We start from the raw sequence: 27568 nt of genomic DNA on the forward strand, positions 1-27568 counted from the left end.
ATCATTAGTTTTTGATGTAGTGTTTCATGATTCATTGTTTGCGTATAACGCCCAGTGCTCCATTCAATACGTGCCCTCTTTAATACCCATCACCAGGCTAACCCATTCCCCTCACCCCCCGTCCCTCTAGAACCCTCAGTTTGTTTCTCAGAGTCCATAGTCTCACATGGTTCATCTCCCCCTCCGATTTCCCCACCCTTCATTTTTCCCTTCCTACTATCTTCTTTTTTTTTTTTTTTTAACATATAATGTATTATTTGTTTCAGAGATACAGGTCTGTGATTCAACAGTCTCACACAATTCACAGCACTCACCATAGCACATACCCTCCCCAATTTTTATTTATTTTTATTTTTAACTGAAGTACAGTTGACGTATTTGTTTCAGGTGTACAATATAGTGATTCGACAATTATATACAATACAAAATGCTTACCACGATAACCATACAATGTTATTATAATAGTATTAACTATATGCTGTACTTTTCATTCCTGTGACTTACTTATTTTATAGCTGGAAGTTTGTACCCCTTAGTCTCCTTCACCTATTTTGCCCATCTGCCCACCTTTCTCCCCTTGGGCAGCCCCTAGTTTGTTCTCTGTATTCATAAATGTGTTTCTCTTTGTTATTATTGTTGTTTGTTTGTTATTTGTTTTGTATTCTAGATTACACATATAAGTGAAATTATATATTTGTCTTTGTCTGACTTATTTTGCATAGCATAATACCCATTAGGTCCACCCATGTTGTTAGGAATGGCAAGAATTCATTCTTTTTTTTATGGCTGAGTAATATTTCATTGTATATACATACGATCTTTATCCATTCATCTACTGATGGATACTTGGGTTGCTTCTATATCTTGGCTTGTGAATAATGCTGCAATAAACATAGTGGTGCATATATCTTTTCAAATTCATGTTTTCATTTTCCTTGGGTAGATACTCAGAAGTGGAATTACTGGATTGTATGGTACTTATATTTTTAGTTAGTTTTTTAAATTTTTATTTATTTATTTATTTATTTATTTATTAATATTTTATTTATTTATTTGGCAGTGAGAGAGGGAACACAAGCAGGGGGAGTGGGAGAGGGAGAAGCAGGCCTCCTGCCGAACAGAGATCCTGATGCAGAGATCCTGATGCGGGGCTCGATCCCAGGACCCTGGGATCATGACCTGAGCCGAAGGCAGATGCCTAACGACTGAGCCACCCAGGCGCCCCAGGTTTTTTTTTTTTTAAGATTTTATTTATTTATTTGACAGAGAGAGACACAGTGAGAGAGGGAACACAAGCAGGGGGAGTGGGAGAGGGAGAGGCAGGCTTCCTGCCAAGCAGGGAGCCCAATGCGGGGCTCAATCCCAGGACCCTGGGATCATGACCTGAGCTGAAGGCAGATGCTTAATGACTGAACCACCCAGGTGCCCCTATTTTTAGTTTTTTGAGGAATCTCCATACTGTTTTCCAATTTACATTTGCACCAGTTCACGTTTGCATGAACAGCATGCAAAGGTTCCCTTTTCCCCACATCCCTGCCAACACTTGTTATGTCTTGTCTTTTTTATCCTATTCATTCTGACTGGTATTAAGTGATATCTCCTTGTGGTTTTGATTTGCATTTCCCTGATGATTAGTGATGTTGAGCATCTTTTCATGTGTCTGTGGCCATCTATATATCTTCTTGGGAAAAACATCTATTCAGGTCCTCTGCCCATTTTAATTGTATTATTTGTTTTTTTGGGGTGTTCCCTTGTATGAATTCTTTATATATTTTGGATATTAGCCCATTGTTGGGAATATCCTTTGCAATTCCTTTCTCATTCAGTAGGTTGCCTTTTCATTTTGTTGATGGTTTCCTTCACTGTGCAAAGGTTTTTTAGTTTGATGTAGTCCCAGTCGTTTATTTTTTCTTTGTTTCCCTTGTCTGAGGAGACATATCTAGAAAAATTTTGCTAAGATTGATGTCCAAGAGGTTACTGTCTCTGTTTTCTTTTGGGAGTTTTATGGCTTCAGGTCTTATGTTCAGCTCTTTACTCCATTTTGAGTTTATTTTTGTGTATGGTATAAGAAAGTGGTCCAGTTTCATTCTTTTGCATGTAGCTGTCCAGTTTCCCCAATACATTTATTGAAGAGACTGTCTTTTCCCCAGTGTATATTCTTGCCTCCTTTGTCATAAATTGACCATAGAAGTGTGGGATTATTTCTGGGTTCTCAACTCTGTTCCATTGGTCTATGTGTCTGTTTTTGCACCAGTGCCATACTATTTTGGTTATTATAGCTTTGTGATATAGTTTGAAATCTGGGAGTGTGATACCTCCCCCTTTGTTCTTCCTTCTCAAGACTGCTTTGGCTATTCCAGGTCTTTTGTGGTTCCATACAAATTTTACAATTTGTTCTAGTTCTGTGAAAAATACTATTGGTATTCTAATAAGGATTGCATTGAATCTATAGATTGCTTTGGGCAGTATGGGCATTTTAATGTTAATTCTTCCATTCCATTAATATGATATATCTTTCCATTTATTTGTGTTAAGACCAAATTTAAAAGTAATATGCTCCCACTATAAATTAATGAAAAATATAGAAAATAGCAAGAATAATATAAAAATTTCCCATAGTTCTAGCATTTATTAAATACAGTATAACCACTTTTTAATATTTGTTGCATCTCTTTTCTCTTTTTTATTAATGTTTGTGTGTTTTTTATTTTTTATTTTATTTTTTATATTTTTTATTTATATTTTTAAATATAACATATTTTTATTTATTATATTTTTAATTTATTTTTTATTTCTTATTTTTAATAATAAGTGTGGGGCTTGCCCTCAAGATCAAGAGTTGCATGTTCTTCTGGCTGAGCCAGCCGGGTGCCCTTGTTTGTGTGTTTTTAAAGTAAAATTGTGATCTAATAATTTTAACTGCTTTTTTTTTTCATATATTAGAAACATTTTCTAAATCATCAAATTTTATTTTACAGTATAATTTTTATGGCCATTTAGTATAGAAAGGACTTTTAATGTTTATTTGATTTAGCCAGAGCTTACTGTAATAAATTACTTATAGGTTTTTTCCCCCCCGGGTAGGTTTTAGATACTTGCACAGTGAGAATGAACCTAAATTCACCAGCCAGATATCTTTATGATTTGTATGGCAGAACAATTAAAGATATTTCAAAAGGTAAGTGACAAAGATCTTATAAATTCTATGATAACATTTCGAAGGCACTTGCATAATTTTTTTTACTTTATATATTTAAAAGGAAAACAGCTATAATAAAAGTTTAGCTTTAACATGGATAAATATGTCATTCTTAGTACAAAAGGAAATTATGAAAGGGATTAAGGTTTGAGGAATCTTTATTTCAGCATGTTTTGGTCCATTTGGTCTTCTATCACAAAAATACCATACGCTGGGTGGCTTGAACAACAAACATTTATTTCTTATATTCATGAAGTCCAAGTCCAAGATCAAGGCCCTGGCAGATTCATTGTCTGTTGGGGGCCCCTTAACTGATTCATAGATTGCTATTTTCTCACTTGTGTCCTTATTGGTGGAAAGGGCAAGGATGCCCTCTGGGGTCTTTTGTATAAGGACACTAATTTCATTCATGAGGGCTCCACCCTTATGACCCAATTACCTCCAAATACCATCACATTAGGTTTCAACATTTAAATTTTGGTGGGACATAAACATTCAGCCTATAGCACAGCTCAAGTTTAGATTTAAAAAAAATCATGAGTATTTTAACTTTAGTAAGCCATCACTTAATAAATAAAAGCAATTGATAAATTTTCATAATTTTAATAGGTATTTTCTATGGTATACAGCTTTTAGAAGAGAAAACTGAGAAATCATACTGCTGTGTTCTCAGATATTTTTTAATTGTTTTGGTTAACTTCTAGAGGTTTTCAAAAGTTATGAAATGTGTTTTAAAATAATTTCATTGTATGTCTTTGTCAATCTGTATTTCTAAAAACACTGATTTGCTAGTCTCTAAAAGCAAAATGTACCATGAATTCCGTGTTTGTACTGCTATTAAATTACTATTAGTAGTAATTGCTACTGTTATTTACTTTTTACTTTTTTAAATTTCCTTTTTATTGCTTTAGTAGTAATTACTATTACTTTAGTAGTGTTACTATTAGCACTACTAAATGTACTACTGTTAAGATCCTATCACTTCGTTTAAGCCTTAACTCCATATGCCTGAAGAGGTCCAAAATATTAAGTGGCATACGTACTGCAAGGCTAGATCCAAAAAGCTTTAAGTCTTTTTAGGATATGGCTATACTTATATTTATTTCTAATATCCTTGCTTGTACTGCATAAAAGCAAACCATTACTGGCTTTATCATCTTAATACTATTGAGTGGCTACTGGGGCACCTGGGTGGCTCAGAGGGTTAAGCATCTGCCTTTGGCTCAGGTCATGATTTCAGTGTCCTGGGATCGAGTCCCACATCCCACTCTCTGCTCAGCAGGGTATCTGCCCCTCCCTCTGTGCTCTCTCTCTCTCTCTCTCAAATAAATAAGTCAATAAAGTGTTTAAAAAAAAATACTATTGAGTGACTATTATTATATTTTGATACTTATTTTTATAACTCTTAAATTTTTTTTCTGCCAGGGATGATATGTGTGTTTGTGTATTTAGAAAGTAAATCAATTTTTTCTTGGTCATTTTTAATATGTGTGTTAGATATGATAATTATTTTTCATTTTATTAGGAGTTTTATCTGAAGATTTCCAAGCTTCTGTAGACATACCCATTATCTAGCTAGTTATTTACCTGTAAGACATATGTAACACAGGGAATACTTCCTTATGGTCTTTTGTGGGTGGGGAGGATACAGAGGGCATCATTATTGAAGTTTATTTCTTCTTTTTGCAATCTCCCCTTATCACACTGGCTAAAATGATCTTTATGATCAACAATATTATATAATCACTCTTAAACTTGCATTAATAAAATAAATAACTAACATGTTTTCTTAAGAACTTATCTACCTTTGAATTATTTCCAGCTCACCAGGAATTAAAAAATTGTATTTGAATAAATCGTTAGAATTAAAATAGAAGGAATCCTGGTTAAAGGGAAAGATTTATGTTTAGAAAGTTGATTTTTTTTCCCTCCCAAATGTGGTATAACACAATTACTTATCAAAACATAAAAGCTCTGACTCTGAGGTGTGATACTTCATGAATGCCAGAGGCATTCAGATTTGTGTCTCATGCTTCACGTGTCCCAGAAGTGTGCTATTATCACATTTTAATGCATGCCTTGCCCTGTGTTTTTGCATACTTATAAAAGCTTATGCCAGCTGAAATTAGCCTATGCAACTACTAACATGTGGAAGCATAACAAGTTCACTAGACTTAACATACTCAAAGAAGCTAATCCTGTTGGAGGAACTTCCAGTCTGTAGCACCCTAGTCACTTAACATTAAATTTTTGCATTTCTTTTTTCTTTGTTTGTTAGTATAATTTGTGCATCAAATGATTAAAGTCCCTAAACTTTTATATTTGATGGTCTTCTGAACTTCAACTTGGAAAAGGTCGTGTTATGTGAAAGTTACCTTTTAATTTAAATAATCACGAATACTCTCATTTGATGTGTGACTTGTTGTTTGCTTGTTTTATGTCAGATCAGAAAATCGTGTCTAATGTTAAGATCATAGCAATTACTTTTTATTTATAAGGACAGATTAGAAGCGTAATTGTACCAAGGACTAAAAAGTAAAAGATACACAAAATGCTTCTTTTTTAGAATTAGATATACTTTGAAATGAGCCCAACTGACATGACACTAAACTTTATCATGTCTAGTGAAACCCTTAAAAACCCATGGGATTTGAAAATTGTTTATGTTTTTAGATTTCTAAACCATAGAAGATTTTAACAAAGAAATTTATATTGTTACGTGTGGAAAATTTCTTTAGTTATGGCTCCTACAAAGATCTATTCCTTCTAGGGTGGAAGAGAACTACCCACTGTGTAAAGATGCCACATTCCTATATGTGGTCAACATGCTAGTACAGCATTTCTGCTAGAACATAATACAAAAAATGCATTCTGCAAAATCACCCATCAAAATTACAAGGCTATGAAGATAATAGGGTTGAGGAAGATCATTCAAAATCTATGTACCTTTAAAACTAGAATACTAACTTAAATAATAATTAACTTAGGAGATACTGTAAACAGCCTGCATAGGTATCTCAGAGTGCTGCTTCAGAGGATATTAAAGCTGCACAAAAACAACAGAGGATGAGACAATGCAGATGGAAATCAACTGGAGGTTTGAGACAGTGGGGCTTCCTTTAAGGAAGGCACAGGAGGAAGCAAAACCCCAGAGTCCTGCAAGGAACCCCAGTGCTGCAGCCAAGATAAAGTCTTTTTTCTTTTCTGCCAAAAGATAGAATTCTACTCCTTCTCTGTTGGCCTTCTTTGCCTAGGAAAAAGCACATATTCACTAACCGAACTTCTACACCCTACTGACATCATTCCCCTATTGAGCTATTTGGTATTACGGAAGCCCATAGCAGTGGCAGAACACATGTAGATAGTGTCAGATTTTGGTAGATTTGTTTGATAACACTCTCATTTCCCCTAACATTTCCTAACTTTTTGTTCTCTTAACTTCTTTGGCTTAATTATTCCATTATGGTAAATCAGAGAAGTCACTCTGCCTCTTGAGAAAGGAGGTCCTCAGTCTCTTAGGACCTATTATTCCAATAACCAAAACCGGCTCCTATGTGGATCCTTCTAGATCCTGGTGGGTAGTATGAAATTTACACTAGAAGATTCCGAAATGACTTAGAATATAATTAGCTCTAAGGCCATGCTACTGAACACTGAATGTTCACTTTCTATTCCATTTCATACCCCAAATTATACGTAATAGCACTGTCCAAAATAGCCATCTATTCTCTGACACATTCTTCAGAGATTCTATAATGCAATGAGATCAAATGACAGGATTAGTGTATTTCAATCACAAAATTCCAAAAACATACCCTGAACTTGAATGTTAACTCATGTCCATTATGGAATTTTTGTGAAGAAATTAAATTCAAATAATAAAATTCCAAAGAAATGAAAATCCCAAATCTTTACATTTACACAGAAGTGAATTCCAAAACCAAATAATCTTACCTTTGTGAGTTAAAATCCAATAAAAGTTCCAACTCCTCAAGTTAAAATTCAAAGAAATTCAGGTCCTTAATTTTTATTCTTCCCAGTGTCAGCCAGATGACTTCTGGATGACTAGATTGAACTGGAATTCCTCCAGCAACTACCTTCTGGGCTCCCACAGTGGGTGTCATCCCCTAGGACCTGAGAAGTTGAATTAAGTCTACACCAACTTTTTCATGTGCCCTAATTCCAATTAAACTGAAAGGTGATCACAACATCAGCTCCATACCCAGTACATTCAGAACATAAGCCAATCCCCAATTTCTAATGTGGCCATTCCAAGCAAAATGATGTTCCTAGGACCCTATGTTTGGCATGATCCAGACCCATGTGACTTGCCAAAGACCATCGCAGAAACTAAGTGAAGGAAGGCAAGAGAAAACATTCTTCATGTCAGTCTTTCCACGATGCCAGTTGATTCATGCTGTTGAGTAGGGTCTGTGACATAGGACATACTCGTTGGGAAGGAATCTCCGATCAAGGCATTGATTATAGTATTATGTATTTATATCTTGAGGGAAAAATTGACCAGTAACATTGTCTCCTCTCTAAAAAGAGGCTGCATAAAATGTTGGTTAAGTGCTCTGATTTTGGAACCAGAGTTCAAATTCTAGTTACACCATCTACTGTATGACCTGAGACATGTTAATTAGTTTTTCTAATGGGTTAGTTTCTTCACCTATAAAATAGGGATGAAATTAATTACCTTATTAGGCTGTTGTAAGGATTAAGTGAATTATATGGAAGTCCTTAGAACAAGTACATGACCCTTGGTAAGCATTATGTAACAATTTTTTAAAAGATTTTACTTTTAAGTAATCTATACTCAATGTGGGACTCAAACTCACAACCCTGAGATCACGAGTCATATGCTCCACCAACTGAGCCAGCCAGGTGCCCCAGCATATTATAATATTGTATCATCATTGCTGTTATTATTATTTTTCTCAAAGAGGGGGTACTCTTGTATTCTTGCAACAATTTGAAATTTATGTTGGTGGCATCCCCAGGACTTGTTTGAGATGCTGTTATTTGCCTTTGTAAAGTATCCCAAACACCTTAATACTCTTTTCCCTCTGAGTCCCATGTTCCTGAACCCCATACTGAACCGAGGGTAAGCCTTCTCTCTCTGGTGGCAAAGCATCCATCTTGCCTTGGGAGCAGTAATTTCAATCCTGGGTCACAGCGGCTGCTGTCCTGGCCTCTGGCTAGGGAATCATTTAAGCCAAAGAAACCTACTTTGTGAACACAGCTTCCCCATCATCTTCATATCGGTTCCCATCAGAGAATAACTTTGCTCCGTGGATTTCCGAATTGAAGTGGCTGTTTATGTTTCTGAGCCTCATGGTCTTAGTGTTCAGTGAGGACCAGCACAATGTCATTTCCTCCTGTAGACAGGGTCATTCCTCAGTTTTTGAATGTTCCTAGTCTTAACATTTCTGTCCCCTCTTTCTACAATATTTAGGATTTGTCTCTACTGTACTCCTACTTCTTTCAGAAAGGTTCCCTTCTCTAACAGGCTCAAGCTGCATTGCTTGGTGCAGTGGACTTCTTTCTTTTCTTTTACTTTCCCTTTGCTATTTGCTTAGTTCTTGTGTTTTTCTAACATATTCCTGTAGGTATTTTTCTTGCAGGGTCTCTCATAGTGAGAGATATGAAGTCAATAAGTTCCAAGTTTGTCAATATCATCCTTTGTTCAAACCAGTCCTACCCATTTTCACCTCCCTGAGTTAAATAATCCTACCCAGGATGTATTTTCCCACAGTCTAACATCTAATTTAGATCTGACTCCTTGATCTATTATTGCTATGCCTGGATCTTCTGTAATATAATTCATCTTCCCTTTGCCTTTTCTTTATCTTAGACCCAAATTTGGGGGGTTCACTAAATACTTTTTTTGAGTATTTGATATTAATCTTCCTAGTATTCCCCTCTCCACTTTGTTCAGATTTCATGAGCACTCTTTGGATAATTGCCTAATCCTTAGAAGGGATTCTCCAATTGCTCTTACTATTAATTTATCTGTAACATAAATGTTACCTCTTCACAGTATTTGCGGATTCTTCCTCCTTTGGGGGATTGCTCTGAGTTTACTCTCTAAGGTCTTTATTTCTCTGGTAGGTTTCACTGGGCTCCAGTTACTATTTGTGATTTTGTAACAATTACGATATTTTCCCCTTTTATAATAACCTCTTTAAGAGTAGTTAGACTTGGATACCCTCATATCTGGCCTTCAGGATTTCAGTTCCTCTTTTTCATATCTGTTAAAAACACATGTTCTGGGGCATCTGAGTGACTCAGTTGGTTAAGCATCAAACTCATGATTTAGGCTAGGGTCATGATCTCAAGGTCATGGGATGGAGCCCCAGGGTTGGGCTCCGCACTCAATGTGGAGTCTGCGTGAGATTCTGCTTGAAATTCCTTCTGCCCCAACCCCCTCTTGCACCCTTTGTCTCTCCCTCTCTCAAATAAATAAATAAATAAATAAATAAATAAATAAATAAATAAATAAATAAAATAAAAATATGTTTAGATCAGATAGTTATTTATTCTAGGAGATCTCTTTCTTCCTCCAGCTAAATAAACCTGTCTTCTTTTATTTATTTTCGTGCATACACTGCTTTATTCTGATCATAAGATTGAAGCATATTTTAAAACCACTTTAGGGGCACCTAGCTGGCTCAAATGGTAGATCATGCGACTCTTGATCTCAGGGTCATGAATTTAAGCCCCATGGTGTGGAGCCTACTTAAAACCAGTTTACTTTTTCCTCCATTCCTTTAGCAAATTTGTTTCCTAGATGTGTAATACTTTCTTCCAGTTATTTCTCTACCTTAATTGAAGAAGATGAAGTGTTCTTTTTACAGTAAATCTACCACCTTTCTGTAGATGAAGCCGTAATTTGGGTTTCTGAAATTTAGAACATAAATGTTCATATTTATTAGAATATATTTTCCCAGGTCAATCAATGACAAGTCTCACATCCCCTGCTTTTTTTTTTTTCAGATCATTATATAATCTACAGTTGCATTACTATTTCTGTTAGATACATTAGATCATTGACCTACTTGAACTTAAAGACAACTAAAGCCCCTAAGGTTTTGCTCACAATTTGCTTTAAAGCCACTTCTTCCTTATCCTGTACTTGTACTGCTGATTTTATAGGTATGTGAACAGAACATTATACATTGATTCCTATGAAATTTCTACTTACAAGGTTTTTATTTAGTAGTTTAACCTTGCAAGTCCTTTCAGATATTTACTCTGTCACCCAGGGATCAACAGTTTTTTTCCACCTTTTTTTCCCTTATAAATGTGGTCTGAATACCAATTTTATCAGAAGTTATTGATAAAAATGTTTAAAAAAATGTTGAGTATGCCATGAGTAGGGACAGAGATCTCTAGCATGTTAATAGAGTTCCTGCCTCAGATTTATAGTAATCTTCCATGGATATGGCTGTTCATGTAGTTTTGAATCTACAAGCTCACCTATCTCCAGCTTAGACACAAGTCTTCTAATTGTATCACTCTAGTAATTTTAAAAAATGATTTTAGGGGGTGCCTTGTCTGGCTCAGTCAGTAGAGTATGTGACTCTTGATCTCGGAGTTGTAAGTTCAAGCCCCATGTTGGGTATAGAGATTACTTAAAAATAAAATCTTTAAAAAAAGGTGATTTTAGCTTATCATAACTTCTCATACTGAACTCATGCTCAAATCTTTATCATGTCCTGAAGGACCTTTATGATTTGGTCCCTACCCAATTTCTCCATATTCACTTAGTACTGCTGGCTCCTTCATCTCTGCACTTGAGTCACCTTAATTTTTTGTTTCTGTTCTACAAACACTTTATGCTTCTTCATGCCCCAGTATCTTACCATATAATGTTTTCCTGCTTGGATTCTCTCTCACCCTATCCTCTTTGCAAGCTATTGCCTACTCATCTTAAGGTCTTATTTTAAATATTTCTTCTTCTAAAATGCTTTCCTGATATTGCCTTGCTCCTATGCTACTTTCCTCCCTTATCTAGGACAGGTATCCTTGTTATACTAATAGCACGCTGTCTATACTGTCTCAATTGTAATTCATAAAACTGCATGGGGAATTATTTGTTTAATATCTATCTGTCCTCTAGACTCTAAGCTCCATGAGGACAGAGATTTTATAGTCTTGTCTGTATTCCCATGTTTAATTCAGGGCTAAATCATAAAATAGCATAAAAATTTGGGATGCTTCCCTTGTCTGGAAGCATTGTACTTACATGTCTTTTTTTTTTTTTTAAGATTTTATTTATTTATTTATTTATTTTAGAGAGGAAGCATGCACGAGCAAGGGTAAGGGCAGAGGGAGGGGAGAGAGAGAATCCCAAGCAGACTCCACATCAATGCGGAGCCCCACACAGGGCTGGATCTCATGACCCTGAGATCACGACCTGAGCTGAAATCAAGAGTCAGATGCTCAATCGACTGAGCCACACAGTTGCCCCCTTAGATGCCTTTTGATATGAGTGGAAAATTCAGGAAACTGAGAAGGTGTCTAGTCAAATGCTTCTCTCTCTGTTTATACCCTAAAAATGCCTAGTACTACTCTTTTATTGCTATCACTACTGCTTCTGTTCTGCTAAATGTGGAATTCTGCAATGGTCCAGATAATTTGGGCTCTGTAAGTGGTATTGCATTCTTAGCTAAGAGTAGGTGACTTAGAAGGGTATACATATAGCCTGCAGCCTTCAGTCAAGCCCCATACAGGGACAACTGTGTGTTTGTGTGTGTGTTCATTCTGATTCCTTTTATTACTTTCTCCAGGAAAGAAATTGGGATCCAAGGCAGTATCCATTCATAACTTTCTCTTGCCTCATTTTGGATGCTAAGTGACATGCTTCTCTATCATTTTTAAAAGATTTTTAATTTATTTTTATTTGAGAGAGAGAGTGATAGAGAGAGAGAGCGAGAGAGCGAGAGAGCATGCGCACAAGTGGGGGGTGCAGGAGCAGAGGGAAAAGCAGACTCCCCGCTGAGCAGGGAGCCTGACATGGGGCTCTATCCCAGGACCCTGGGATCATGACCTGAGCCTAAGGCAGATGCTTGATGGACTGAGCCACCCAGGCAATCCACTCTCTATAATTTTTAAATAGAAACATCAAAGGAGAACAATCATGAATTCTAAATAGAAGACCTAAACAGGAGGTTTGCAGACATTATATATTCTCCTACTTTGTTGCAGATATACCCACTTATCTGGGAAGAGACATACAGAGTTAGTAGCAGGTCCTTGCTTAAGGATAATAGATGGTAGCTATAGTCTATTGGGATCTATTTCCATTGGAAGAAATAATAGTTACATGCTGGTGTTAGAGATGTCAAGCCCCATGTAAGGAATTTCCCCAAGAGTCTCCCTGTTTACCCCCAAAATTTCCCTCTCGGTTCATTAAATATTTCTTTAATATATGAGTTTATTTTATATATGAGTTACTCCATATGGGTCCTAGTGATTACTGTTTATTTTTCTAAGAGTTCACAAACCATTCATCTTTTTTTTTTTAAAGATTTTATTTTATTTATTTATTTGACAGAGAGAGAGTGAGAGAGAGAGCACATGAGAGGGGGGAGGGTCAGAGGGAGAAGCAGACTCCCCGCTGAGCAGGGAGCCCGATGCGGGACTCGATCCCGGGACTCCAAGATCATGACCTGAGCTGAAGGCAGTCGCTTAACCAACTGAGCCACCCAGGTGCCCAACAAACCATTCATCTTATAATCTCCTCCAGAACTTTTCAGGGAATTAAGATCAAACTTATGGGTATAGTGATTTCTTTAAATTTTTAAAAAAGATTTTATTTATTTACTTGAGAGAGAGAGAGAATGCACAAACAGGGGAGAGGGAAAAGGAGAAGCAGACTCCCTGCTGAGTAGGAAGTCCCATGTGGGGCTCAGTCTCAGCACTCCAGCATCGTGACCTGAACCGAAGGCAGTCGCTTAACTGACTGAGCCACCCAGGCACCCCTAAATTCTTTAAAATTAACTACATTGCCTCTTTTCAATCCTTGGGCCCCTGTCCTATTTATCTTTATTTCTCATATTTTATGAAATGTAAAACTTCAGACCTCTTGCTGAAGAGGGATGCCAAATGCTGGTGGTTATGAATCAACCCTTAAATCTCTCTAGGGTGCATTGGAATATACAAAGGCAGCTAGTTAAGAGTTCTTTTGTGTAGGAAAGATGTCTCTCAGGAGAAGTCTTCCAATTTCCCTTAGGACTGTGCACCCTGTGACTTTGCCTTGGTTCCAAGGTGCCTTATACATGGTCCTCAGTGACTCCCAGTGATCTCCAGACATCAGACTTGGGCCATTCTTATTGGTTGAACAAAAGCAGAAAGTAATCACTGATTTATATTTCTACTATTGATCTATAAAAAATATTAAGAATTTTTAAAGACTTGATTAAAAAAAAGGTGTTTTTTTGGTGGCAGTTGGAGAACTCCCATTATAATTGGATCACTGTCATCTTTTATTAAATATGTGAATGCAGAACTGTGTGATATGAACATTAACAAAGCAGTCTAATCTGCTCAGAGACACTTTAATATCTGTCAGAAATTCCCTTTTGAAGTCTTTAAAACATAGACTCTCTTTTCTATTCATGAAGATATGATCATTACTTCTAGGTTTCATTGGGCTAAACTTGCTTCATTATTTTTGTAATGTTTTAACCAAGTCCTTGCTCTTTCTGTCTTCTCCTTGAGTTTGTCTTTCTTTCTAGCTTCTGTTTTTGTTTTTGTTTTTTTTTTAAAGATTTTATTTATTTATTTTGACAGAGAGAGAGACAGCGAGAAAAAGAACACAAGCAGGGGGAGTGGGAGAGGGAGAAACAGGCTCCCCGCTGAGCAGAGAGCCCTGCGTCGGGCTTGATCCCAGGACCCTGGGATCATGACCTGAGCTGAGGGCAGACTCTTAACGACTGAGCCACCCAGGCACCCCATCTAGCTTCTTTTTTTATCTCTTACTTCTCAGTGTTTGAACCAGAAATCTTACCCTGACTTTAATGATGTGTCAGTGATCCTAGAGGTTCATTATTAAAAATATAAGTACCAATGAAAACAAATAGCTTAATTGTTACTATCTGTTATAAAACAAATTTTTTTTTAACAAAGCTCTCCAGGTAAAAGAACATGACTCAGTATAGATTGGCTTTCTTCCCTGTAAGAGTTTTCAGAAGAGATGGCATAGTAGACAAAATATGTAAAAGTGCTAATTATAGAGGATTCGACTAAATAAATAAATAAATAACGTGGAGAAATAAATGTTGAAAGGGAACTCTCCATTTTAATTGCTGAAACTATTAAGACTTTAGTTTACCACATTTAAAAATGTAAATTTTTCATATATATATAAATTTTTCATGACATATATATATATATCCTAAGTAAAATATTTAAATGTAATATATTGATTTGGCATTTGCATCCAAGGAGACCAAAACAGCTTGACCCACATTATCTGATTCCTAGGGCAGACTGAATTAGGTATGTGTATGCCAAGTATTATTATTATTCCTGCTTTTAGACTTAAGAAAAAAAGAAAAAGAAAGTAAGAAAGAAAAAGGAAAAAGAATCTAGCTACATTTTTTTAGATTTGTATTAGTTGTTACTTTACAATGTAAGAGTAGAATTTTGAAACATTTTGGGGTGCCTGGCTTGCTCAGTTGGTGGAGCATGTGACTCTTGACCTTGGAGTTGTAAGTTTGAGCCCCACTTTGGGTGTAGGGATTACTTAAAAATAAAACCTTAAAAAAAAAAGAAACATTTTACAATTAGCTTGCTTTTGATGTTACTTACACATGTAAGTGTTTTGTATATTTGATTTTGTTCCTAAGTTTTACTAAGTTTTTTGTTACATCTTTTCCTACTGGGTCAAAAGTTAAGTGGTACCTCAGTTAACACCATTTGGGTTAAGCTTTTCTCAATAGTAATAAAAATAAAAAATAATAATGGAAAAAAGTATCAGTTGTTACAGCAAACAATTATATATTAACATTTCTAACGGCCTTTACCTCTAGTTTCTGTTGGTTTTATTTATTAAGTTCCATGTATTTTATTTTCCAAAACCAATTCTAAGGTAAGACCTTACATTTTTTATAGAGCTTTAAAGTTTGAAAAAGCAGGCCATATATATTCAATTACTATGTATTGGTATAGGCTATAGGCACATAAAATACATTAGATAGAGTTAATTCTCAATGTTTGTTTAACCATAAAGTTGTACATATATCAATTCAATTAAGTTATTTTACATTATTACTAAATATCAAATATTTAAGATGCCCAAGGAACTGAGTTCACAAAACACTTGTATTTTCAGACACACACACTATTATTTTTGTTGAGGGGAAAGGCAAGACACAATAGAATCCCAGCTTATTTCTACTTGTCTAAATCAAGTTATTTAAATAAATGAATTGTGTATGCTGACCTGTTCTACCAATGTGCTACTGGGATGTATGAAAAAAAGATGTGCATGGTGGTGGAAGTAGAAAGAGGCATAAAGCGTATTGGAAAACTACCAAATGTCCCCTGCAAATGGGCCCTATTCAGAATCAGTAAGCGTATGATGAGTGAAGTGGTTTTGAATATCGCCTTTAGATTCCATGCTGTTACAAGGCCAGCCCTGAACATGGCAACTCTTATTTCCACACACAGTACCTCTTCACTCTCAATTTAACCCCAAAATCTGATGAACCCATTACTCCATACTTGATTTCATGGAACAAGGAGTAGATATAGTTACAAATGATCAATCACAAGCCGTGAACCAAAGCAGCAAGGCATTAACAATTCACACCATTTCGGTCCACTTGCTCAAGCAGAAGATGTGCCAGCATATTTAATGCACAGCTACTTTGTTCAGTTTAAGAAAAGACATGACTCAGGATGCATTTTCAAAACAGAGGAGACCTAAGATTTCATACTTTCTAAGCCCCAATGTCAACGTTCACCCACATATCAGTAATTAAAATAACCAGGTGTTCTGCAAAGGTCACAATGTCTAAATTAAGTTTTACTCACGTAAAAACAATATGACCTATGAAATTCTTCCCCCCAATGCATCCCTATTCTGTTTGATCCTATCATACAAATCAATGTCTCTTAGAGCAGTATTATAACACTGTAGACCCCACAGGCAATATGCCGTCAGTTTAATAGGATCACTGAAAAACTAAAGCAGCTGTGAAAGATTGCTCTAAGTATAGCAATCGTGTGCTTGTCATTTTGTTCAGTGGAGGAAAAATCCAAATTTGGGTAGGCATCGGTATTTAAGAAAATGACTGCTAAATCTTTTCACATAAGTACCTTAGGGACAATAACATTTGACATATAGCACAGAAACAAAAGTACACAGCAGCTGTTAGTTTAGTTTTGTTTGAATAAAAATATACTGATATAAATCAAGCAACATTGGAGACAGTATGCTTTACATCATTCAATCTTCCCAGCAGACCATGCTTTTGAGTGGCATCTGCTGGTTGTTCAGGGACCGGGAGCTTTCCCACTGTTACCTAAAGCTGGATAAAGAGTATTAAAACACACACATACCTTGCAATAACTCAAACTCCCTCCAGGCATACTTCCTGGTTGGGAAGCAGTCAAATCTTAGTATCTTTAAAGAGCTCACTTTGTTTCCTCCAAAAAAGACTTTTTTAGATAAACTTCATTTTAAAAATAAATTCCACTGAATGGGGAAATTTCCAAATGATGTCCTGCTGAATAATAACTGAGTATTTTTGAGACTGAGATCTGAAACTTGCTGCCAGAGAGCATATAGAAGTTTCTTTATAGGTGACTATGCTCTGGGCAGTGCTCTTTTTTCCATAGTCTCATGTACTCTGACTGAAATGTGAAAATTACTGTATTATGTAAATTATGATTCTGGATATTTAATTGGCATGAATTTTAATTTCTAATTCACCACAGGTTATTAAAGCCTTTGATTATTTCCAGTGCTTTTTGAAAGTATATTAATTAAAAAATCATCTTTTTAGCTTTCCATAGTAGATTCAAATGAGTAAGCAAAGTATCTCTTTTAATGTAAGATGTTGCTTTTGGAAAGAGACGTATATTCTCTAGGTATAGAACTTGACAGACATTCTAGCCTATTTCTACTTGGTAAGTTCCATTAGCTTTGTGGTTTCTCTTTAGAGAGATATTTGCCTCCTTGTCAAAAATTCTTGTACTGCTCCCATATGAATCCAAATAAGTTCAAGCTTCTTATCAGTGATGAAGTGCTTTTAATATAAGGTCTTCTTGAAGGCTGAACAGCTTTTTTTATGAATAGCTTTTGAACTCACTGTGTTTGGTGTCCTTAGAGGGTATCATTTTTATTATTTACAGTAGCTATTTTGACCTTAACCTAATATTTTTGCTTTGTTACATAGGTTTTATTGTGTGCTTTTCCCCATAGTAGCATGATTTATGACAGGGTAGGATAGAGCACATGAGGTTTTTCCAAGACTTTTTAAATACCCACCTCTGGCCTTCTCCTGGCTTGTTAATGCTTCACTGCCAAATTTTATCATTTTCTTTTGTAATTATTTTCCTTCTTAGTCTTCAAGATCATTTTATAAGGAGAATTAAGACAAAACAGTTGTTCATATTCTAAATGTGCTGCAAAATTCTGGCATATTAATAGTTACTAAATTTTGATGAAATTTTCATTTGGTCACAGAAAGTTACAGATTCTAAGTGATTGTGCATAGCCTTTGTGCATAAGTTGAACTCATGGGCTTAAAACGTACCTAAAAGACTGTCTACAGCAGATCCAAAGTACTTTTAATTTGTCTGGTAGACATTCATTGAGCACCGCTTCTACCAAACCAAAAACCACTATGGCCTCAAAACCCTGAAGCATTTGTTATTTACTGGAGGATGGAAATGGGAGTGGAGGAGATAAGGATTAATTCAAATCAGTAAGGGGAAAATAAAATTACAAACAATGCTCTGGGAAACATAAAGGAGGGAACAGTTAATTCAGTCTAAATAAAATGGGACATTTTGCCACAGAACGTAATATTTGATATGAACCTTGAAGGACAAGAATATATTCACAGGTGGAAAAAAGGAGGAACAAATGCAAGGGAAATGGAACAGCATGAGTGAGAAAAGTATCCTTTGATAGTTATGAAATTGATATAGCTACTACTTTCAATCATATGATCTGTTTACCCATGATGCTCAATACTAACTCTACCAGGGAAATTACTCCTTTTGGTCACATGATCTACTTACTCAGCATCCTCAGTCTCAACTCCAAATGCATTGAAACTATTGGATTAATTTTAATTTGCACTGTAGTCATAACTTGAGAATAAACAAAATGGATAAAAAGTTATCCCCATAACTGCACCTCTCCATGGTGGTAGTGATCCCAATGGAATGATCACATTTGACTGATCTATGTATATTGGTTAATTTAATGAATGATTAATTTCTAAACCACTTATCTAATAAAAATGTTGAGGCCCTATTTAATGAAAATACTGAAATTACAGAAAAGCAAAGCTCTGGTTGCAATTATGTAAATAGGAGCAAATAGGTAGAACACATGTAATTAAGGCCCCAAACTTCAGAAGAAATACTGTGTGTACCTATGCACACCAATAGGAAAGGAACATAGGATAATAGGAGCCAGCTAACCTTATTGAATGAGGCAATGTTTCTGAGTAGCAGTTTGAAGGAGAAACTCATGGTTTATGTACAAAATAATACCCTGGAGTTCATTCACTGGGAAAGACATATTTTTTTTTTTCTTTGAGTGTCTCTCATGGGCCTTGTTAGCTCATAGCAACATCTAGGTTTATGCTCTTTCCAAGGTTGAAAGTGCCTATTGTCCTTTCTAAATAATTGCCTTTGTTTTTTGCACATCTTTATGCAATAGTCTTCTTTAATAGAATAGAATGCACTCAGCTTCAGAAACAGAGTAAAAGAGAACTCTAAATAAAAGAAAAAGGTTGGTTAAGAACACTTATGAATTGTTTTTGGTATAGAATATTACAGATATCCTCTAAAATTCTTAAAAAATAATTCACACTCAACATTAAAAATCTATGATTGGGGTTGAAAAGTCAATTGACTTGTTTTTAATCAATTATTCTAGTCTATTTCAAAACTATCATTTTAGGTCAATCCTTTTTTATGGAGAGTTCCTTAATTCCAACTGATTAATAAATTTTATTTTTTTAAATATATTAGGCTTATTTATACTTCCTTTCTAAGTACTTAGGGCGTATCATTTTCTTATGTTTTCTGTACCTTCCTAGTTAGTGGAAACATTGTTTGTTCTTGGAGTGTGCTTTGTCTTCCTTTTCAAGAAGATCATCAAAGTTACTAGTTTGCAGCTCCCAAAAAGAAAAGAGCCTTCTAATCCCTGGTTCAGAGGCTAACCTTTATTAGCGCTCTTGTGGTTATAATGAGGACCCTGCTTCCAGCAGGGAGATTCTGGAATACTGAACAGATTATTCAACAAGTTCAGAGCAGATTTTGAAGTCCCTTATAAAACCTGCTTGTGAATACTGCTTTCTTTGCTTTGCTATTTCTGGTTTCCATAGTATTCCTAATTACATAAATCATGTGGAGCATGGGAGTTTTTTCCATCCTGTATCAGTTCTGACACTGCTTGCATTTTGATATAATTTGTATTTTTTTCCTAAACTATATATAAATTTTTTTCTTAAATTCTTATTTAAGAGGACACAAACTGCGAAAACTGGAACTTGTATTAGAGGCTCTATGAAATTATACTTTGGAATTCCTTGGGCTGAAATAAAGAATTTGGAAGTTATTTTGTGGCAAGCATGGATGAATAAGGCTATAACACTAGAGAATCTGAGAACATGTTCTCAGGTTTAAATTCAAGATTAAATCTAGGATATAGATCATGCAGGTTTATTACCTACTTCTCAATTTACTTAAAATTATTTCAACTTAATAGCTATTTATGTAATGCCTTTCCATGTTCAAAAACTGTAATAGGTTCAATGAGTGTACCAAATTAAAAGTTTACAAATTAAAACCCAGTACATAGTAATGTATGAATGTTATAACAGTTAACTAAAAGCACTGATGATTTTTAAGCTAGTTTTCTTTAGGAAAAATTATAATCAAGATTGGTTTATACCATACATTTTTTTAAAGATTGGAGAGTTATAATTCTAAAAATAAGTTTCTTTTTCTTTCTTTTATAGTATATATGATCTTATATTTTAAAAAGTTTGCGGTATTTATGATAAAACTTAATAGAAATAATTGCTCCAGTATAAACATGGTTTTAATATGAGAATTTTACGGATTAATTTCTGAGGCTGGATGAGTGAATTTCATGCACGCAACTAAAGATGTCTAAATAGTCATTGGGTCGTAATTTTCTTTTAACTTTATTTATAGTAGTTTTAGAAAAGCTTAAGTTCTATTTCCAACATTCTCCTTAGTGTTGAATATATTAGAAAGAATTTAAATTGTGCTATGGTAGAGAGTTGCAGAACTTAGTGCCATAAAATGCATAACTTTTTTACTGGGAGCAAAATTCAGCAGAATACCAATAGCAAAGGCCATTTGCATAACTCAGCCGCTCAGCAGCTCAGCTGAACCTAATTGTAATTCAATTTCCAGATTGCTACGCTAGGCCTCTTTGCATAAAATATGCCACATATAACATAACCAATGGCATGGAGCTAGGAGCTATTTTCTTTGCTGGTGATCTATTTAATTTCTTTTCTATTAGAAATATGTATCAGAATAAGGTAGCCAAGCCATATAGTTATTTTGTATGTTTATATTGTGTTACATGTGTATACTTAAGACCAAGTTAAAAAATGATATCCCTTCATTTTTCTGGGTTCCCAAATGTACCTAAGATTTTTTTTTATTTCTTTATTTCTGTCATTTCAGAGGGAAATTAAATCTTGAAAAAATGTTAGCTAGTTGCCATGTTATTTGACTATTTTACACTAGAAAGACTTTATAAGCTAATCGTGTGAAAAAGTATATAAACATGCCTGTCAAGTCCAGTATAGATGTTGTAATACGGGCCAGCAAGTAAATATCTTCTATCTGTTTACAAAATGGGTACTGGAATAGCATTCCTAAATCTTTGACTAGCTTTTATCCCAGAACCTTAAAAACAAAAAGGTACGATAAAATGCTTAAGATTCCTTTTATTTTTAAACAGCCTTGCCACCTTGTTTTTATGGGTTATTTAAGCAATGGCAGTGAAAAGACTTGAATAGGATGGCTTATAAAGGTGTGGATTATATTTTATGAATAATTTCCAGATGTGATGTTTTAGATATAGAGACTCCTCTATGGGAAGCTATATACAGAAACAACATGGATCTTACAATTTTATCAGGACAATGCAAGTAGATTTCAGCAAGGTTGGTTCCAACTCATCTGTGATAAATGAGAAGATAAGGCAATCAGTGCACACCATGACACTCTGTGCAGCTAGTTAGGCACACTTCAGAACTATTCAGGTGTGCTCACAAAGCTTATGAGTCTTGCATGGGGGGTGTCTCAATATAAATACATCCTTCATGGTGGCCACTAGTAATGCAGGAATTGCCTCTGTAAGACTTAACCCAGGTCAGATATAAATAATAGATGTTAAGAGTTAGTTCTGGTACTGGGGCTGTGTTCCAGGCAGTGCATTTCAGTTGGGTCAAAAGAATTTATTTTCCCTTATTTTCTTGCATAGTTCCTCTGCTTGAAAAATGCCTGCAAAATTCCATCACACCTTTGCGGGGACCAGTTTGGGTCTCTAAGGGAGAAGGTTTCAGCCCCTCAGGAGCTAAGATGTACATCCAAGGAGTTCTTTTGGCCTTGTACCAACGACTAAAGTCTGCAAAAAAATATTATACACAGGTGAGTCATCCCTCTTTAAAAATGGCTTTATTATGTGTTTTAAAATGTACTTGGTTGTATAGAGGTGATGATTGGCATTGTGTCATAAAAAAACTGTGACATGTATTTTGTGAACTCAGTACCCGTTAGGGAGCCAAAATGCTTCTTCTGTAATCTCAAAGCCAACAATAATGGGGCTAATTGTATCTGTCTTTTGGTATGGGATGTCATATGTCCCATCTTTTCTTGCTGCATACTGTGCAAAGCGACGGCAACTCCTTATGTGGAATTTCTATAGACAGTTACTTTAAGCAAGAAAATGAATAGCTCCTAAATCATTTGAAGGTTTAAATGCTCAGCCTTCTTTTTTCTCTTCTCTTCTTTCTTTCTTTTTTTTTTCAGTATGAAGTAAGAATGGCTATTGTAGAAGCTGGGCTAAAATGTAAACCAATCGCATTCTGGGAAAAGAAATTGTGAATTAACTTCTTGTCAAGACTAACTCACTTCATTTATGCTTATTTAACTTGTATGTTTAGAAAGTAAAGAAATAGAACTAATATATTTGAATCTGGTTAAACTTAATTTTGTCCTTTAATTTCTAAGTATCCTTTCCATAACTGAGTGTGTGTGTGTATGTGTGTGTGTAAAGACTTTGATATTTTTAGAACTACTTATAGGGACTTGGATTTATCTTAAAGTGGAACTAACATTGCAAAGCGGAATGATTGATGGCCATTTTAAAAATAAAAATGGAGTTACCACATTTTTAGAATCCCCTCTGCACTTGGTCTTAAGAAGTTAAGCATATATTTTACCATCTTAAATGAAGTCTAGGTTTTACATTTCTAACTATGAGGAACTGGGCTCATTATCTCAGGCCACAGACCATTGAAAAATGAATATTTTGAAAGCATCACGCTATTATTCTCTGTGTGCTGGGGGAGGGGAGGTAAGAATGGGATGTGGTCTCAGTGTTCGCACAGCACCTCCTGCTGTCTGGTTTGGAAAAGGACAATTTGTATTGACGAAATTCTTGAACGAGGTATCCAGAATTAGCAAGAAATATCTTCCCATGAGAAACTTTTATTCTCAAAATGTGATTATCTGCTTAGTTAATTAATTTTAGTGGGCCCAGAAATGGGATTAATAATTATTATAGATAAGGCTATTTATAATAATAAGTATGAAAAAATGCAAATCCAAACTTATTTTTGGAAGTTTTTATTAAGCCAATATTATATATAAAAACTGGTACAAGTATATTTTATTATAATTTCAGTCAAATTATTTAAATTGAAATATATTTAACTTTTAAGATACAATGATATAAAATAGATTATGACCAGTTTAATTATCATAATTTATTTGGTATTAAATGGTTTGATTCTACTTATTAGACAGTTTAAAATTATTTGATGTTTAAAAAAGAGATCATTCTCCAGTTCGAGGAAAACCCTGTTTAAATCAAATCTTAAAAAACTTAAACATTTTCTAAGTTTTATTAAAAGTGAGGATGTTAGAGATAAGAAACTGCTCAGAAAGTAAAGGCTTGTTTTTTTCCTTCCCTTGTCCTAAGCATGTAAAATTGAAATGGATATATACAGTTGTACTAGATTGAAAAGAGTTCTGTGTATTGTGAAAAAAGAAGGTTTTTCAAGAATTACTTACTGCTTTGATTTTAAAGGTTTCTTTAGGACTCAAAATTGATGAAAAATATATTTTGAACAAAATATGAACAATAATTAACATTTTTAAAAAGCATCTTTGAAGTTGTCTAGATCATCAACACTCTGCCAAATTTGGGAATATTTAAAAACCTAGGCTCTTTGCCATTCCTAACTAAACCTTTTACTTTTGCTAAGTTGTAATAACTTAAATCTTTGCACTCAACAGCTTTAATGGGACACTTGTTTAGGTTTTATTTTAAAATATAAACATGAAGAAAAAGAAATAGAAATTTACCTGTTATGCATTTTCGTGCAAATTTCTATTTCTTTTAGATATGCTCAATTCCATGTATTCTTGAGTCTCTTTTGTATTGTTATATCATGATTTAATTTAAAATTATTTGCAATGTTTAGATAAGTCACTGTAGCGATACCATTGTCAGGTCATCAGTGGCTAAGTGTTAAGCCTGGCAATCGCCTTAATGTGAGTAGGGCTTCTTAGCAAATATCCTTCTTAGCACTAATGAACTTTATTTGAACTGCATTTACTTCATTTGACCTTAGGGATAGCCTTTTCTATTTAGTTTTATATAAGATCATGTTAAGGAATCATTAGATAGGTAAAATGGAGATGGGTGATGATTCCTATTTCCTTAACAAATCTAAGCTTATAAATTATTGAATTAGATGAACTCTTGATATTATTTCCATTGATTTCATTTCTGAGATAATATACAAAAACAATGATATTGTTTTGCTGGGATTCTGTCAAAGGAAATTTCTTTAAATCTTTAAATTGGATGTCTCGGGATTCCCAAAGGGAAATTCTTTTAAATAATTTGATAAAATAGATCTAAAAGGAAAGTCAGAACTACTGGTTTTATGTTTATAGACTTATTCATTTTTCAATTTCTAACTTTAACTTGGCTATTATAGCATGCAACCGAATTAAGCCCACTACATTAGTGTGGTCTTAAATATATACTGATTCATGTATATAAAATGAGATATTATATTTAGGACAGCATAAAGTCACTTAGTCTTACATTTATCACATTTATTTCCTTAAAAGTGGAAACATCTTAGAAATTGCTCAGAGCTAAGCAGAATCTATTTAATTGGTAATCTTTGAAGTAGCATAAACGCATTCCTATGAAATGCAGTTAACACTTTCAGCGACAGGGCCTGTTCCATCTCATTAGCATTCTTGTTAAGTAGTGGTGCTGTTGGTGGGGGTGTTGAAGTAGGAATGCCATTGTGTCGAGTTCCAGTGTTTGGGGACAAACACTGCTGTGGAAGGAACGTGTGAAAAGGCCACAGTCCTGTCAGTGAATGAGGAAGGCTGTGCTTTCTGTGCGCTTCAAGCAGGGAAGCTGTCATTCATAGGCCTAACACGGCTAAGCAGAGGCCAAAACACAAGCCTGCACTACCTTTTAAAATGATATTAGTGGTTTTTAAACACGATCTTCTTTATTTATGATCCAACATAGAGCTTTTCGTTGCTGTCAGTAAACAAAATATATGTCAGTCCCTTCAGAAACACTGTGGAGATACATAAAAGTCCATGGAACTGTGCCAGGAGGCTGTATAAATAATGGTTTGGAATGACTGATCTTAAGTACAAACGTGATCTTTAGGAAATGTTCATTGCGGGAAATGTCTTCTCGGTTTTGATACTTCTTTGCATGTTTCCCCCCAACCAACAAAATTCCTGGGTACATTTAAATAATGAGTGCATTGCACTCTTCTTTTAACATAGTTTCTAAAAGAACTCATAAACATACAGCATAGCTTAACAGTTGTTATTGATTGCATCATCATTTTCGAAATTCAGAGAGAAACAAAGGAGATGAGTATCTAACTGTAACATCTTAACAACCACCATCTTAATTATGAAGAAAATCATAGTCTCTGTGGAATTTAAGATATGAAAAAATTTGAAGGAAATTTTTTATCTTATTCCTCATTTTCAGCACTTTGGAAATTAATGATCTTTGAAATTAAATTTTAGCTTGTTGATAACTTAAAAACAAGAAATAAGAAAAATACACCCAAATATTTCTTAAACTCTTGGAGCATTTTCTAAACTTAAAACAAACAAACAAAAAACAACCTGACAATTTCTATTTACGTCTGAAGCTGCAGGCAAGTGTTTTATTTCTGTAATTTTAATTTGGAAATATGTACTTGGGCTGTTTGTAATAGGCCCTTACTTAATGAAGTTTGTTGAAAACTATAATTTTCTGCCTGAGTGATTCAAGTTTTTTTGATATATGGTCCTTTTGATTTATTAATATAAGCAAGGTACTTTTAAAAATGCTATTATATGCTATTTCTAAATGTTCCATTTTTGGTGTGTTGGGTTTAAGAACCTTAGACACTAAATCTCTATTTAAAAATTGGGTTTCACTTTTTAAACTGGAATTGTACTATAACTTTATTGTACTATAACTTTATTTATGTAATTAGATGAGGAAATGACCATCCAGCTTCAGCATATATTGGTTTTGCAGTTTAAAACTGAAATGTATTTTATTAATACATTAAACTAACCTCTACCAAAGCTCTAGATTTTGTTAAAAAATTTTCCTAAGTTAATGTTGGTTCACTTTATCCACGTTCTTAATAAGTTTGATACTTAGATATCAAACCAATAATAATAATAATATAATTCTACTCAGAAAAGATTCAGTTCAAAATACGCTTGAATTACATTTAGTGCTGACGGAATATGTCGATTGCAAAAAGTATTTTTAAAGGAATGTTAATATTTTAATTTTCCATAAAAGAAGTATTGAAAGTTTATCTTTTTATATCTTGTATCTTAGATCAAAGTCATTTATTGGTCTTAACACGACTGAAGGAATAACTATTTCTATTTCATTTTTTATATATACTTTATTTTTGGTATGCCAGCTACTTTTCCTCCCTGTTTTATTGGATATAATTGACATATAACATTATGTAAGTTTAAGGTGTAAAATATGATGCTTGGATACACTTAAATATTATAAAATGATTACCATAGTAGGGTTAGTTAATACCTCTATCATCTCACATAGTTATCATTTCTTTTTTGTGGTGAGAATGTTCAAGATCTACTCTCTTAACAACTTTCAAGTATATAATATAGTATTGTTAACTATAGTCACTTTCTGTACATTAGATCCCCATCTATATATACATTAAAAATTGGGCTGTTTCCTTGATTTAACCTTCATGGGTCAATACCCAAAATAGGTCAATTTTGAACTTCTTGATGTCTTTTGAAAGCTTGGAACAAAATTTATAATATATAAATATAACTTATTATTAAACACATTAAAATTGTGTTGCAGATGTTTCAAGTAGTTTGAAAACTACTTCTGAAGGTTCTGATAGGTAATGTTTTAGAATATTAGGTTGCTTGTAGATTTGAATGATGGTTGATTTTTTTTCTTTTCCTGAAACCAAGCTGCATTCTAGTTACTTGAAGTATTTTAAGAACCTTAAACTTGTGTCTTTTTCTAAGTGTCATGCTTTGAGCAGGCCTAACATCAGTTAAATGAAGTGAAAATTGCATTCTTGTCTTGATAGAGATGAAAATGGATTTCTGGTCATGAAATAGATGTAGTTGTCACTTTTTAAAAAAGGTGTCAGCAGTTTGCTTCAGTGAGTAAGGTGCCAATTCAGTATGGCAGTAAACTTGTGATCTGAGCAATCAATAAAATGCTTCAATAACTTCTGCTTCATTACACTTATAATAAGAGGCTATAGATCCGTGGCACATAAAATGTTGATAAAGAGGATATGTGGGGACTGACTGTGACAATTTTCTTGAAAGTACAGT

At 34.4% G+C, this 27568-nt stretch overlaps 1 protein-coding gene across 1 annotated transcript in view; it reads left to right on the forward strand.

Annotated features, from left to right (window-relative positions):
* The window catches only part of LOC123857272 (doublecortin domain-containing protein 1-like), a 98861-nt gene extending 76019 nt beyond the window's left edge, over nucleotides 1-22842 (forward strand). The window contains exons 8-10 of the mRNA XM_045893981.3: nucleotides 3085-3178; nucleotides 21927-22093; nucleotides 22475-22842. Coding sequence (XP_045749937.2) covers nucleotides 3085-3178; nucleotides 21927-22093; nucleotides 22475-22549 — 336 coding nt within the window. The 3' untranslated portion in view covers nucleotides 22550-22842. The remainder of the gene's footprint in view (nucleotides 1-3084; nucleotides 3179-21926; nucleotides 22094-22474) is intronic.
* Nucleotides 22843-27568: the final 4726 nt, after the last annotated feature.

The sequence above is a fragment of the Mirounga angustirostris genome, unplaced genomic scaffold (assembly GCF_029215605.1).
Source record: "Mirounga angustirostris isolate CCGP_5_RB_7025 unplaced genomic scaffold, mMirAng1.0.hap1 SCAF_13, whole genome shotgun sequence".
Taxonomy (NCBI): Eukaryota; Metazoa; Chordata; class Mammalia; order Carnivora; family Phocidae; genus Mirounga; species Mirounga angustirostris.